General features: G+C 29.2%; 1 protein-coding gene across 1 annotated transcript in view; it reads left to right on the forward strand.

Annotated features, from left to right (window-relative positions):
- LOC119669252 (chitin deacetylase 1) overlaps positions 1–17687 on the forward strand; it is a 65817-nt gene that overhangs the window by 34587 nt on the left and 13543 nt on the right. The window contains exon 6 of the mRNA XM_038079079.1: positions 16316–16535. Coding sequence (XP_037935007.1) covers positions 16316–16535 — 220 coding nt within the window. The remainder of the gene's footprint in view (positions 1–16315; positions 16536–17687) is intronic.

A 17687-nucleotide genomic window follows, 5' to 3' on the forward strand; every position in this document is an offset into this window, starting at 1 on the left:
CAATATTTTAATTTTAAGCAAGCTTAACAGGGTTTTTTAACAGGGAACCGCAAATCGGAAGAAACCAATATTTTTGCAGGAATGAAAATCGGAACCGAATCGATATATTTTTTTTCTTTTGAACCAGAAGTCCAGTTTTTTATTTGCTAAAACTTCACTACTTTTCTCATTATAGAGATATAAAATTGATAATTATTTCAAAAATTCACTGATTATAGGTGATATGTTTTTATATCCGGGTGATTTTTTACTGTCTAATTTGTTGTTGATTACTGGACTAAGCTATTTCTCTTGAATTTGCCATCACTTGTAAAAAAAAATTATTCTAGAAAAATTAATCATTATTTTTATTATAATTATGTTAAAGTTATTATTATAATATTATAATATGAATTGTTATTATATCATTAATAATCATTATAATTTTGAGCCACTTCAAAAACAAAACCATATTATTTTTCTCTATCCTATTAGACTGTCCTTTAAATAATAATTATTGAAAATAGAACCACTCAATGCGATTTTTAATTACTTGAATTTTTATTATTCTCCATTGAAAATAATTTTCTTCCTAGTCAACAAACTTCTTCCAAGAACAATAAATTGAACAGTGGCTGATATTATGTTTAATATATTGATCGACACCCTTTGATTAATTTCAGTTTGGAGAATAGTCAGCAGTCTCATAAAATCAAACCAGTTTAATAAATTGTCTCTGGTAGTTAATCAAAACCCTTTGGTTAATTTCAACTTGACTAGTTGACTAGATCGATAACAATGTTACGTTATTTGGTCTACAACTCACGTATCATGGTACTTTGTATTACGGAGGCTTATCTTGCAACAGAAACTAATTTTGCAGTGCGCGATATTTCGATCGATTTCTTCGAATACTGGCTACAATCTTTGTTATGCAGCTCTCAAATAATATTCGGCGTTCAACGTTTGACCAAGTTAATCATATGGAGATGGTTTTACAATTTGAATGAACATGTATATTTAAGATGCTATCAATCAATATAGTGCAACTAAACTTCCTTCAACAAATTATAAATATTACATACCACATATAATTAGTTTTTATATGACCACAATGAAACTAGTTAAAAAACATTTAAGACATTCCAGTCGTTGGTGCATATTCCACCTAAAGCTCTTGTTTTATTTGAGATACGTTTTATTCTACAAAAACTTACGCTTGAGCCCTTGTACTTACTTAATTGATGCATAACTAAACCAATTTTTAGTTTTGACTATATATATATGTATATATGTTTGCCTACTTACAAAGACTTTAGCTTTGAAAACCTGAATAATGACAGAACGAATACGTGCTTTGCCACACAGTTAAGGTTCAAGTATCTAGCTGACAACTTGCTTAAATATTTCTCAAACTAAACTCATACAAAAAAAGATTTTATTTATGAAAGATTGGTCTGATTACCAAATATTCTGTTTAGATCATCAAATACCATTGTTATCAAATACCATTAAATACATAATCTAAGTTACAGTATGTCAGTTACTTATAAACAACAACAATTCTTTATTGTTTTTACTTTCAAATGTTTCATTTTAAATGAAAATAACGTCATATGTTTCCATTTAGCCTCAGTCAAATGTACTGATTGTAGTTTAGAGTACATCATTACATTTTTGCTATTCATAAATGAATTTGGCACTAACCAAATTATAATTCTCATTCTGTTAAGAATTTGGGTTCTATATGTTTATTATAATTTTCTTACATGTTATGAATTTAATATAAATATACATATATATATGTATATATATGTTTGATATAATACTATTCAGTTACAAGATTAGTACATTAGATTTGTACATTTTTATTGAAGGATTTTATCACACAAGATATTAAATCGGCTTTATATGCTAAATATTCTATTAGTTGATCTAAGCCTAAATGCCATATTTTTATTTAATTCCTTCTGATATTATGTTTGTGGTTTGTTTGAAGATTCTGTTTGTTTCTATATATGTAGCTGTTTTACTATATTTGAAATAGTTTTTTTTAATTTTGAATTGTTTTATTTTATTTTAAATTAAAATAAGTCCATTTGTGTCTATTTGGGTTCAGCCATATGTATTGATAGTACTTAATGGTATATCATTACATTTTTTTTTTACTCATAAATGTGGATGTGAAATCAACTAAATTACAATTCCCTTAATACAAAAAATCTGTATCATATCTACATTTATAAATCGCCTGTATCTTCCCTGAATCCTTCAATAATTGTGAGTAATTTAAAGATATTTAAATTTCTGATTACCCTTTCACTGCACGTTTGGATTGTTTGGATTGTTGTTGTCTTTGAGTGAACGCATATTTCCGTGAAATTCAGTTAAAAACTTTTTATGTGTTCCTCCTCAACTCGGTTACTTTCGAAAGTTTTATTACGAATGTAATCAAGTAAGTTCAACCAATTCAATATTTCAAATATCTTTTCAAAATTTTCGACATTAACTACAAACAGTGAGCTCTATTTTTTAGAACGGGAGTATTAAACAAAGAAACCCGCAGCTCCGCGTTGCTGGAGGATATACTGAGCTATTGTTCGCGGAGTTGCAAAAGACAAACAAAAATTAAATTTACAAACATTTGCGATTAGATTACTTGTTAGCAATTTTTTAGTATGTTTTTTTATATATATATAGTATTAGTTATTCCCCTTATTTTTGAATATGCATGAAGTCGGGGCTTTTGTTGTTTGTGAGCACACAAAACCATTTTACTTTATTGTGTTTTTGGTGTAAAAACGTACTAAATTGGTGCAAAAAACGAGGTTGCAAAACTTTTCTGTCAGTAGTTGCAGAAATTAAATTAATATTTAAACAAAAGCAATATCGTGAAGGACATTTAAAGAACACAATAACTTAATAGGATTAAATAAGAAATAAATTATGCAATATGAATAATACATACTGAAACATATTTTGAAATATATTAACTAATTTATAAAGTAATTTCAAAAATATTAACAATGGAATAAGTACCACTGCTTTACTCGCTTTGCTAAATTAAAAGCATATAATCTATATAATCTACCAGAGAAATGTTTGTTTTCCTATGTTTAAACAGAGGTGTGTGGACGTCAACCGGCAGCAATTCAAACGCGTTAACCATAGCCAATGGTGAACCCCAAACTTCCATTGTCTTACCGTGACAGTCAGCTGTCACTTACGGAAACGCAATTCTGTTACGTGTTATTTAGTGCAGTACGGGAATTCAAGAGAATCCAATGCTGATGCAGCCAAGTATCCGTACAATAGCTAAGGTTATTTCGCAGATGAACAACATTCAACCGCATGGCAGCGGTTACAATGCAAAGCGCTACTGGAATTCTCACGATTGTGATAGTTTTGGGAAGTTTTGCACCGACCGGTGCTTTTTTGACATGGTTCCCATTGGCTAAATCCAAATTTCTATCAGCAATTCAACTTAACTTCAACTTTTTCACGCAATTAAAATTTCACTGTTTTAGAAAAATTCTTTGCATTTATTTTCTTTTTATTTTCCATTTTCTTTTTTTGTTTTCTTTATGTTGTGAATTTGATTTTCATTTTCATTCTTCAGTTTGAATTTTTTTTTTTTGTGGCATATTGCAGCAGTGGCGGTTTAAGTGGCGTGCAGCAAAGTGGCAGCACTGCTTCACCAATTTTTTTTCTTTTTTTTTCGTGTTGCCAACTTGAATCTGCTGTTTTGGTCATTTCAACTCTTCAAAAGTACTTTCGACACAAGAAATGAAAACCAAACAAAACAACAAAGGGGGAAGGGATAAAGAAGTATTTCCTTTCTTAGCTTCATTGTTTCTGTTCACATGCTCTGCTAAAAGTTTTGTGATTAAAAGTTTTATTTTTGGCTGCAATAAAGAAACAAGCTTAAAGTAATTTAAAGTTTACCAACAATAAGCAGACATGCATGAAAAAGTGAATTTAAAGGCATTTTCATTAAAAATTTTGAATTCTTTATACTTTAGGGTCCCTTTCAGTCTTTAACGGAACCTTAACCATCCAACTGACAACAACAGTATCAAATCTATATCAATTACATTTAAGCTATGACATCACATCACACATATATATTTGTATTTCTATCACTTCTATCACAACTATCTCTGCTATCATCACTATCACTATATTTGACAATATGAATGTGTAGTTATTACAATTCGCATCAACCATATCCTTAAATTTGCTTCACATGTTCACAGATTTCTTATAGCCACGGTTGCCACTTATGGTACTTTAGTACCAAAATTGGAACTTTTTTTTTCGTTTGGTACTCATGTTCAAAAAATGGTACATTTTTGACGACCCAACTTTATTGTGGATATTTCCAATTAATTTTTTTTATAAATGCAACTTTGCACTATTTTATATTTTGTTCATTTATAACACTATAAAAAACACAGAACGAAGAAACAAAAAGGTCAATTTTTGGACCTTTTTTTACAGAAAAAAACCAATTTAAACCAATTTTGGTACAGAAAAAAATTTTCAAGTGGCAACCGTGTGTGTAGTTATTAGCAATCCAACAATTCGCATCAACCATATTCTTAAATTTGCTTCACATATTCACAGATTTCTTATAGCGTATCTCCAATAATTGGGAATTATATTTTAAGTATGAAAGGTAGTGAAGTGGTGCAATGCAGAAAATAATCCTTTTTTAGAATTTTGTACCTTTAGCAAACTAACTAAAGGCCCAATTACTCCACACCCTAATTTAAAATGCATGGTCTTATCTAACTTATGCACCATTCGACTAGACGAATTTGATTTGTTAATTCAATCCATATTTCACATTAAACATAATCAAATTCAATATCATACTCAAAGCCACGGTTGCCACTTATGGTACTTTAGTACCAAAATTGGTACTTTTTTTTTCGTTTGGTACTCATGTTCAAAAAATGGTACATTTTTGACGACCCAACTTTATTGTGGATATTTCCAAATAATTTTTTTTATAAATTCAACTTTGCACTATTTTATATTTTGTTCATTTATAACACTATGAAAAACACAGAACGAAAAAACAAAAAAGTCCAAAAAAATTTTGGACCTTTTTTTACAGAAATGGTACCTTTTTAAACCAATTTTGGTACAGAAAAAAATTTTCAAGTGGCAACCGTGCTCAAAGCAACATATAGTAAAAGTTACCTTAAAATAGTTAAAATATGAATTACATTTTAATTTTAATATGGATATTAAAAACAATATGCTCTCTTAAAAAATAAATAATTCTTTTCTTGACTTTTGTAAAAAAATCCTACTAAAAAAAAAAAACAAATGTTCCAAAAATTTTGGACATTACAAAAAATTTTTTTATGTAGAGTTTTATGTTTATTTTTCCCGCAAAATGAATATTAATACTCTAGATTCTAAAGATTCATAAATCAATTTTTTTTGGGTTGTTATTTTAATCAGTTTCCAATACTTTTTCTGTGTATGCATAATAATTAATTCAGAATTTAAAATCTTACTATTGTTACTATACCCAAAACACCTTAAAACCCAATAACTCCGCAGTCCAACTTCGGTGTAATTCAAAATGCACCATCTTAGCTAACTAATCCCAAATTAGCTGGACGGATATGATTTGTCATTTCAACCAATAATTGTCATTAAACGTAATCAAAGTTAAGATAATACTCAAAAACCATTTATAATAATGATTATCTTAAGTGAATGAGAATTATATTTACTTTTTAATATGGATATTAAAAACAATGTATTTCTTCAATTTGTGTGAAAAGTAATAAAGTGATACTACAGTGCAGAAATTAATTCTTTAAAAAAAACAATAATAAAAACAAAATATATTTTGAAATCATCAAATCCACCCCAATTTGTGAAAATACAATTTTCAATGATTTATTGAAAAACGTTCCTAGGTATATTTTTTGTGTCTGTTTTTTGTTTTTAATGTTTTTTGACTGCCGTACATTCTTTGGTGCCAATCAAGTCTTTTAAGAGGTTCCTTTTTTGAAGATCTTGACCTGACTCGGACCTATTTTTACAAAGCGTTTTAGGCTTTGTCAAAGGTTGAATGTGGTTTTAAAACCTCAGACGTTCTTATATGGTCGCACAATGGACGAATAGAGCTAAGTGGATCCTTAAAATCGCCAGTATAACTCAACCTAACCTACATTCTTGTGGTTATTTCAGTGTTTTCGGAAATTGATTTGAAAATCGAAATAAATCATCTAAAATATTATATAGAAATATTATAATTAAATTGTCATTAGAGAAGTATTATATAAATTCACCACTATTTAAATTTTATAATTATTTAAATTGTGTAATGTTTACTATAAAGATTCATATGTTTATCTTGGAGTTAGTTTTAATAAAACTATAGCAGTAATGGGTAAAGCATACAGTCTGGAGTGCGTAGAAAATGCATTACTTAGTTTTTCTCATCAGTAATAAAATGAGCAACTACTCTACAGCAATTTACTGCTGAATTACCTTGATGACAGCCTCACAAAAATGCCACTAAATAATTCATATCATCACGCAATCATACGCTTAAAGCCACTAAAAACCTATTTTCCAACACAGCCGGCCTAAGTTTAGGCTGACATTTTAAATTCTCAGCCACTGGCGAAAATTAAACTAAACCACAACCAAAAGTTAAGGACACTTCAACCGAATTTCGTGAATTTGTTGTGCGATGAGATGAGACGCTGATAATTATTATGATGATTACATCCTTTCACGTTACCTTTAACTTTTGCTTATGTAATCGCATTTGCAATATTCGCTTATGCCATACTTCCTTTAACGTTCTTATCCTACTTCAACCTCATAAAAACCACAAAATCAGTTTAAAGTGTACCGACTTCCGGAGGAGACGCGAGCGCACGGTTATGTTGGTTACAGGATTTTTTGTGGTGCTTTCTCTCCAGTATTACTACTTTATATTTTGACTTTGGATTCGCACAAACACCATCGGAAGCGCACATAAAAATGTTAAAAGTTAAGCATCGTGCTTAGTAAATTTACAATCTTGCCGTGGCTAAACCGAGGCAGTGCCAACCGGAAAAAATGAAAACGTTTTAAACTTTGTAATGACCTGAAGAGCTGAAAACAGCTGCTACTACTCAATCCTGATGATGATGATGTGGATGTTATTGTTGCTGTTATTTTTCCCTTTTTTATTCTAATTTTACAGCGAGGAAACTTTTTTTATATATGAACATTATGGCGTGGAGGTAAAACCCTGCGACGTGTTGCCTTTTAAATATGCAAATATAAAAGTCAAGAAGAGAGTTGATTTACATTCTAAAATCTGCTTTCCATTTCCATTTTTGGTTCTCAGAATGGAAGAAGACAAAAGCTGATTCACACTTCAGCTTATTCCAGTATGCTTTCATTAATTAGATTTAATCCACTTCCTAACTAAATGATTGAAGTGTTTCAATATGTCAAAAGAATGCAGTGGATATAAAGTCCATACCTATATATATAATAAAGTAAATCTTACTCTAAAAATAATACTTAATTGAACTGATCTATCAGATACAAAGACGCTACTTCTTCCAAGTGGTAAATTACGAAGCATAATTTACGTGTAATAACTAAAGCGACATTAGCAACCCATCTCATTTTCTTTCTCAGCTTTAAGCTATATCAGTCTGTATCTTGTAACAAGAGCCTCAACATTTGTTATTATTCGCTACTGTCCCGCTCTTATCCTATGAAACTGTGAAATTTCCTAACATACTTGAATTTCTATAAGCATAAATAATAAACTTTGAAGTCCAAAATTAATGCGTGTTATCAATTAGAAATGGATCAAATTACTGGCATTTCTCAATAAGTAGCTTTCGACCTAATCTACAAATCCTATAGTTGTTACTTAATAACATCTTGTTGATTTCTTCGTTATTGGCTGGAAATTTATTTGTTTGGGAACTACAGTCCTTACTTTAAACTTTATATTACATCTTGAAGATTAGTTCTTCCTTTAAATTCAATATTGTCAAAAAATATAAGAACGCATAATCACGCTTCAACATTTTGATCTTAAGTTATTAACTTAAGATGATATGTTATATATATATATCAGTTCGGAACTTACCTTTAAATCTGTAAATAATAAAAAAGAAATATTTTTGAAACAAACTGAAAAATTAGTTAAAATAACTTATTCTATAACTATTTTTAATCATTGGTTGTTATGTATAATAATCGTATAATAAATATATAATAAATAATATATTTTTTATTTATAATAAACTTGTATATATTGTATAATCTATTATAATGAATAAAAAACTTGTCCAAATTAATCATCTTATAACAATATCACGATTCATGGTTTATAAAACTTTTATTCTTTCCAAATAAAAACTGGTTCCAGTCGTATATGACGTCCCCACCTTAAACAGTAAAATGATTTTAACAGTTACTTAACTTGTTTAAGGTCTCCCATTATCTGAGTGATATACAGTCAAACTTCCATAACTCGAAGTACCATTTTGCAATGAAAAGCTTCGACTTATGGAGACTTGTGGTTAGAGAATTTTTTTTTTTTTGTATTTTTGAAAGAAACTAAAATCACATTTTAAGATCTTTATTTATTTATTTGAAATCAAATACAGCACAGAAGTGCTGTAATCTAATAATTTTCTTTTCATTTTCAGTGAAAAGAGGTTCTAATTTATTCCAAGTCTCAGTTGTAGTAACAATCTTTTGCAAATAAAAAATAAGTATTGTGAATGAGTTGTGGCGGTTGCATATTCACATTTATGTTTAAAATGATATAGGTTGGCCATGAAAACTCGGACAAGTAAATTATTGAAAATAAGATGAGTTGGCCATAAAAGAAAATTTTTAAAAACTAATAATATTTTAATTGAGTAAAAATAAGGTTATCATTTTTTTTACGGTTTGGGAAATCTAAGAATAAAACAATAGACACGTGTAATTTCAACACACAAAATTTAGTAATTATTTCTTGCTTTAATAAATAAATAAAGAATTAAATTAAGTAGGACAAGCCTACAGAGTCTTTTACTTCATTCTTAGAAGGCTGATAAACAATTTCATCCACCGAACCCTCATCGTTACTTTCCGTTGCGCATAGAATCGAATCCACTAATTTAGAGCTCTAATACTCCATAATATCGTTATGTGTAGGAAAGCTTGATATACAAATTCTATTGTCAAGCTCAATATAATCGTTAAGAGTAGCATTGAAAGTTATTATATTTATTTTACTTTTACTTTACTTTCACATCATTTCACGGTATTCATAATGTTATTCAAGAAAACTAAAGGAATATGTCGTCCTGTTTGTCCCATGTAGAAAATTGACCAAATCCAGATTTTTTAAAGGAGTACTTACATCAATATCTGAAGCTTTTATTCCATGATTTATGCCATCCATAAGTGTAATATCATGCCCTTTTGTTTTCTTCTATACTATTTAGTGCTACTTTTATAATTCTGTTGCGATAGTGACACTTTAAATTTTGAACTACTCCCTGATCAAGCGGTTGCAATTTAAAGGTCACATTCGGCGGAAATGCCAGAAAGAAAAAATTAAACATTTGGTTCTATAAAATGGACTTCCCCTAACACCAAAATAGATTTAAACTTAAAACAAAAATTCGACTTATAGAATATACTTTTCCATATTCCTATTGGCACTTGACAATATTTTTATTTGAGTTATAGAGAAATTTGAATTATAGAAGTTCGATTTATAGAAGCAGAATTTTATGTAATTGTCTCTCTAAAACCCTGTTGCACTCTTTTTAGATCCAGTTATAGAAGTTCGAGTAATGGAAGTTCGATTGTGTTATACCTTTTAAGTTAATTCATTTATCCAGACGGTGACAATTCATTTTAAAGTTGATAGTAGCAAAAACTGAAGTAAATACGATTAAGTTTTGGAATCCAAACAAATATATTAAAGTGAAGCACTATTTTTAAACCAAAATCAACTTTTAAATACGTTATGCGGAATTGTTCTCGTATTCCATGCTTTCTTAGTCTTACTCTTCAGATCATGAATGCGAAACACAATAGACTGGATCTCAAGTGAAGAGCTAACCCTGCTTTGTCATTTTTGCCTATAATCCATTTCTTATCTAAAATGATTTTCTCTAAAATGTTACGTTTTCTTGACGATTGAGGAGTAAATGACAGAAGTATTTTTAGTGTTTATAATCATTACAAGACCACGTGGAACCCATTTAAAAAATCTCAAAACCTATCAAAGGCGTTTCATGCGAAGAACCAATCAATTATAATATATTTTATTTGTTCCCAATCTCTCTAAACTATGCCTTTATTCTGTTATTAACTTTAACGGGACTTATAGAACATAATCAAATTTAAAAATTAAAATTGGTCAGTTTTATAATGATGTTCTGTTGATACCCCATCATCATACAAACAGTCTACATTTTTTCTTAGATATCAAAATACCCGTAAATATAGTGACAGTTGAATAATCAAGTTGATTATATTATTATTTATATTATTATATAAATAATTATATTATAATCCTCTGTTATACTTAAGTTCTTTGTAAGGACTAAAAAGAATGTAGAGAGTAGAAAATAAACTACTTCCCCAACTCTTAATATTTTTTAATCTGCTGATTACTATATTATTTTATATAATTATAGAAAGGTTTCGAATAGTAGTGAACTACAGCAACAAAAATTCTTTTTGTATTATTTTATTAAATTCAATTTTTGTCTGCTCAAATAACTGTTTCGATTATTGCCAAATACCCATCATCAGTGATCTTGGAATTATTTCTAATAATTATCAAACTTTATCACTTCATCAGACTAAGCAATAATTGACCTCAGATCTGCATACCTCCCTGAGGAGTCTGTAACCATTTTGAGATTTGACAACGCGGTGTTGGTTAGTCTGTCAGTTTTCGCAAATAATTTCATGGCTCTATCCTTTATGTATTTTTTGATGGGATCAATCTTGATGTTCCCGAGGACGTCGTTCATCCTAATGTACCATGGAACTTTGAAAAGTCTTCTCAAAGCCTGGAAACTTTATAATATATATTGTTTGTTTATATATACTGTTATATTAAAAAATAATTGCTTGTTTATATGGTTTTTAATAATATACATTTATTCAAGTGAATGTAAATATTATCTGTCATTTTTACTATTCAAGCATATTATTATACATTCCAAAGAACTACTGAATGTTAAAGCAATGAGCAAATTGTCTTAAATTAATATTTTCAATCAATTCATTTATATCAATCAATCGTTTATAGGAGTATGCAAACAAATCTTATGCTTTTAGATAGTAAGTACTTGAATGCCCACTACAAAAATTTTAATAAAATCCCAAAATTCTAAAACAAAATTTAATTTTAATAAAATTTTAATTGTTAGTTTTTCTTCAAGTTTATGTACAAATCATAAACTGTCAGAAAACTCTACAACAAAATCACAAAAATTAATAAATCAAATGTGTTTACTCCTTTCTGTAACTTATGAAACCAGACACACTTACAGGAGTATATTTCTGCCACATCCAACGACAAGAAATTTTAAGTAGAGCTTCATATATCAAACATGATACAATGTCCTTTACAAATCTCTCATGTAACAATGCAATTAGAACTTTTTACCCACATGTACCATAAAATAGTGCACTGAAAACAACACTGAAAAAAAAATATACGAGTAACTTACAGCATCAGAATAACAAAACCAGTAGCAGAAACAGACGGAAGCACAAAGGGTAAGGAAAAATTTAAAAATTGACTAGAAGTTCCCATTTTTCCACTTTTTATTAGTAACCATTTTAGTTTTGCATACGAGTGTGTCTTACACTTCGGAAAATTTACACCCACAATTCTGCGACCTAACTAACAAAGTATTTTCTATTAACACAGATTGTCGTTGCCAGTAAAGTTGTTGCTTTGACTGACATCTCACACACAACCACACATCCTCATACCATACCTCTATCCAGCAACTAACTAACCAACTAACTAACTAACTGCTCCGCATATGCACCCAAACACCTACAAATGGAGCACATAGTAGTCCTTTTAAAAATTTCAGTAAACTTTGAAAATGCATTTATGCCATCTTAAATATTCCTCTGGAAGCTAACGTTTTAACCTTATATAAATAGAAAAGCTCAACCTCAAAACACCAACAAGCAATACCCATTTAGTAAACCTAAAAGATTTCCGAACCAGTTTGTTTTTATCTGCTCGGAATTTCTTTTCCTTTTATTTTTTTTTTTTTTTGGTGTTATCCTTGTGTATGCAATGCATCCTTTTTAAAAACTTAGTACTGATTTCTGCTGCAACAAACACGCTGCATTTGCTGCTGTATTGTTGTAGTTGTTGTAGTTGTTGTGATTGTTGTAATTGTTGTAATTGTTGTAATTGTTGTAATTGTTGCTAATGTCATTGTATGTACAGTGCAAGTTATGCAGTTTTACCACTGATGGTGTAGTTAATGCAGATGATGATGTTGATTTTAGTGTACGAGATAATAATGATCATCAACAATGTTGGCGCTTGTTGCTCGTTACTAAAGTCGAGTGTTAATCTTTATGAATTTTAGTTGTCATTGTCGGTTAACATGTCAGCATTTGCCAACTGAAGTCATCGGTCGCAAAGAGTTTTGGAAAATTGTTTGGAATTTTATAGAAAATTCTACAAAATAAACATTTTGTCCGTGTTAAGAACTTTTTTAAACAGTTCAAAACAACAAATTTTGTTTAATTAATTTTTAGAACAATTTTAGATATAACAAAACATTTTTATTTTCTAATAGAATAAATGCTCACACTGCCGTGAACTGGAAAATGATCTGCTGAGCTGAATATGTGAGGATGTTTAAAAACTTTTTCAGAAATTTTTAATAATTTATATTTGCTTGAAATATATAGTTAAAACACGAACAGAATAGTATTGAAATTTAACAATTAAAAATAAAAATACAATTAATTAATTAATACAATTATTCTACAGCTGGCTTAAGATTTCGTTCTAATATAAACACAAGAAGTAAATGTGTTAATGAACTTTCATAGCAAATTAACAAAACTCCAGAAAAATGTGCGAACATAAAAGTCAAGTATGGCTTTGGATCAGTTGACAAATGAACACTGACTCTTAGCTTCAAATTTGGCAGAACCCGAGTTCGATTCGTGGTACTTGCAGCGTCAAAAAATTATTTACGATTAATTAAATATAAGAATTATTTCCAAGACCAGCTATATAGTTAGCTATATACAGCTATATGGTCAGCCAAAAATTCAATTAATTAAAATTATATATAAAATAAAATTTTTGTTGTTGTAATTAACTACTGTTCGAAAAAATCTCTCTTGAAATATATTGAAAAAGTTACATATTATACATACTCAATGTTTTTATTTCTTAAAAAATGAATGGCGAGATATAAAATAATTGTATAAAACCGTAACTGATCCATTCAGTAAGGTATTTGAAAAATTATATATGAAATATAAAAATATATATATAGAATATATATTATACATAAATTAGAAATCACTTATAATGACACAATCAACCAAATTTAACAACTGTTTCTGAAAGTCAACTTTGGTTCGCCATATTATCAAATTTGCAACCCACACACAAGTTATAACCCTGTATAGCGACCTCAATATAACGACATATCGGTTATTCTGACCGTATTTTAATGAAATTTTAGTTCTGGTTACTGATTACAATGACTAAATAAAAAAATTTTTTCAGAGAAAATATATTACCCGAAACAAATCCTCGCCGACTGCAAAGACGCAGTGGTGGTTGATGGTTGTTTGATTAGTTATAGTGTCAGGCCATTAGATAATTTCCATGTACCTCAATAAGCAATTTTTCGCAGTTTTGCTACCACATTCCTCGCAAGAACCCTTAAGATAGAAGAGTATAGATTAAGTCCATCCCGTCGAATTAAGATTATTTAATTAATGTTTCATGTTTAGCGATGAACAGTCTAATAGACTGTCAAAGAACTATCATCTTAAAAACCTATTTCTCCAGAACGCTAAGCCCGGGCAATCAAAAAGAAGAAGTTTTACGGTATCTTTTTCTTGAGCAAGAGTACTATCGATGAAAGTTATACTCAAATTTTTTATTTGTAATGCCCTACTTTTAAATAGACAAATTGAAGTGTCTGTGGAATTTTACACAGTAGTGTAGATATTTCATGTAGAGTGGCCGGTTACTGTAATAGAGTGTGACTTCAGACTCTTCTTGTTTAGAGTGAGAACGATGTTTGCTCTTTTGAAGTCAAAATTCAAGAATTCTTTGTAAAGATTTGGGCATAAAGGTCCGCATTTTCGTTGCTTTCTTGTCCATGTAACTGTCGTACCATGTAACACTCGTACAAAAAACTAAAATGTGAATATGTGAATAGTTTTTAATAAATAGAAAGATTCGAAAGTTAGCATGAGAGACTTTAACCTACTAAAACCAACTTGCGGGTTTATTTTATAGTAGAACGAAATTAAAAAACCATTGTTGAACAAAATTGTTGACAAGAACACTCAACGAATTTAATCGACTATACACAGTGTTTATCTGATAAGGACCCAAATGATTTTTTTGACTTCTAAAAGGTAAAATTACCATTTTGTTGACTTCGATTAGTATGTTTCGAAGCGACTTCGATCAATATAAAAAATACACTGACGGATTTAAAGTTCATTCCTGAATCAGTTTATGAAGAATGTCTGGAGGACTAACTCTTATAATGTTGTGTACTTAATGTAGTCAACTTTTAAAGTACCAAAATATACTTTGATTTATATGATATTTTTATATATAATTAAAAAATCTACACATTTTTAACACAATAATTTTTAACACAACACACTGTCTTATTATCACAATGTCTATATATGATTTGTTGCAATCTGTGTATTGTTCTTTTGGTAATGACAAATTGACTTAAATAAAAATATAATCCAGCGGATAAATAGTCGAACAATTATACAACAGTTTTGTAAATATTTATTAAATCTATATGTTAAATTTTTTGGCTGCGTATGAAATAAATAACACCACTTAAAAGAATACTATAGGATATATACAATTTTAATATGAGTATATATCCTACGTTTTTGTTAAGCAAAATAGCTCAACAAAAACTATATTTGTATATTTCCATTTCATATTTTTTATATCGATTTAAAATTTTCCATCAAACATTTTATTAATAAATAAGAAATAAATAAAAAGATTTAAATTTTTATTTAAATGAAACACAAATAGGATTTTTTTTTAAATTATGCAGAAATAATAAAATTTCCAAAAAATCAATGACATATAAGCAAATAAATATGAATAAAAATTGAAATCGCTCCCACATTTCAACGAAAAAATTACTTTAAAAATAACAAACTGTGAAGAAAAATAAAAAATATTCTACAATATTTAAAAAAGGCTTTAAATTTATTGAATAAATTTTTTAAATTCAATTCTTAAATATTTTGTTCATTTTACCAAATCTACAACACAGCAATTAACCCTTTTGATATGAGTTCATTTAACACAAAATTAAATTTAAGTATTTCTTAATTTTATTTAATTTAATAATATATGTTATGCATAACTTACTTTAAGAGGATATAAGTATTAAAAATCCCCACATCCCCCTTAAAAACAAATATTTTTGAATGTATTTTATGTGGTTGTTAATATTCTTAAAAACTTAATATTTACACATATATATATATATTTATATAAAAAAAAAATATAACAATTCAGATATATTTTAAATGTGTAAACAATTTTTAATTATTTTTATTTACAAATAAAATAAAATAAAATAAAACAAAATAAATGCAAATACATTTGTTTGGATTTAATGCACGACTCAGTGAGCCCATTTCTAATTTCAACAAATCTGTACGGCTGTATGGCTCTATGGCTGTATGGCTGTGTGGCTCTGTGTATGTGTTCCTGAAATCCTTTCTGCATTCCTGGTTGATATGATTCCCAAACTTTGCAAACTTTTGCTTTTGTTTGTGTTTATTAATATGCAAAATTTGCTTTAATTGGTAGAAGGAAAGTCTTAAGTCGTCAGTTTTACATATTCAAATATGCATAAGGCAGGGATCGTGTGTTTGATTCGTATATGATTTCATAATTGCGCATGAAAGCATAAAGAATTGTATATCCTTATAAAGTAAGAAACAACTTTTAATGACATTAAAATATTTTTAAATGAGATTTCATTTGGATTTCAATTATGTGTCTGACAATAATGTAATCTTTTGTACACTTCAATTGCAGCAACTATCAGCAAATTCAACATCTTGGTTTCGCTGGCCACGAAATTGCCACAGAGAGCATATCCCAACAACAGGGCTTACAGGACAAAGGCTACGAGGAATGGGTTGGTGAAATGATTGGCATGCGTGAAATTCTGCGACACTTCTCCAATGTATCCGTAAATGATGTCGTCGGTATGCGTGCACCGTTCCTGAAACCTGGTCGCAACACACAGTACAAGGTGAGATTAAAACAAAATAAAATTTCTATGTAAATGTCAGAAAATTCAAATTGATTTTACACTTTACAAACGCCCATTCACTTGGCATATGAGAGAAAATTCGAAAGTGAATATCTATGCAAATGTGTATTCAAATGTGAACTCATATGAAAGTGTATATTTGCGGGCGAGCATTTGTACATGTAAAATAGCATGCGAAATGCCCGGCCCACTTAAAAATTTCGTATTCACAACAAAAGTTAAATGTCAATTGTGGAAGCATAACAAATTAAAATCACATCAAAATCACATCACATGTTCGTGGTTGTATTTTGTGTGCTTTTGGCATGTCATATATACTAAGTCATGTGCTACATAATATGTATGTTTGCAATTTCGCCTATATGTGAGCACATATGGAAATGTTTACCATTGAACGGCTAAGTCCATAGTTTAACCTATCAAAGAACTTAATTATCATCATTGGCAACATAAAAGTAGTGTCACATCAATTTTCATCACCGAACTTATACAAATACGCAGATACGTACCATATTTCAACGTTATTCCGCACGTCTCACCGTCTGTCTATGCCAATGCACGCAACCTTGTTGGTTATTGTTCTAGGCTATTACGAGTGCAGAACTGTACAGATCCAAGTACAAATCGGTGTCCATACATACGTATGCTATATATACGTATACTATATTGTATGAATTTAAACATGTATAAGCTCATTCGAATGTTTGCACACATGTAATCCATACAATAGCACTGTTTTGCTATTACAAAACGTGCCGTTGAATTTTCAATTAAAATCGAAATAAAATCAAACTTGGAAGTAAAACAGAATTTCGTATTCAAAATCACATATAAAAATAAAACAGTGGAAAAAATTAAAAAATTTCAGTAATAAAAGCATCAGTGTTTTATGGATTTTGATACTTTAAAAGCCTTTTGGCCTTCGATTGCATTCATGCCGGCATAAACTTTTTACTCTCTAATGTGGGTTAAGCCCTATGCATACGTATATGCACTTTGAATGTTCCCATCAGAACATGTTATTATGCATGCAGTGTCAGGAACTTAATAACTATTTTTTTGAATACTTGAATTAAATAAACCCTATTTCACATTCTTGTTGCGTTATCTTCAATAATGCATAATGCATAA

This window comes from Teleopsis dalmanni, chromosome 1 (assembly GCF_002237135.1).
Source record: "Teleopsis dalmanni isolate 2A chromosome 1, ASM223713v2, whole genome shotgun sequence".
Lineage (NCBI taxonomy): Eukaryota > Metazoa > Arthropoda > Insecta > Diptera > Diopsidae > Teleopsis > Teleopsis dalmanni.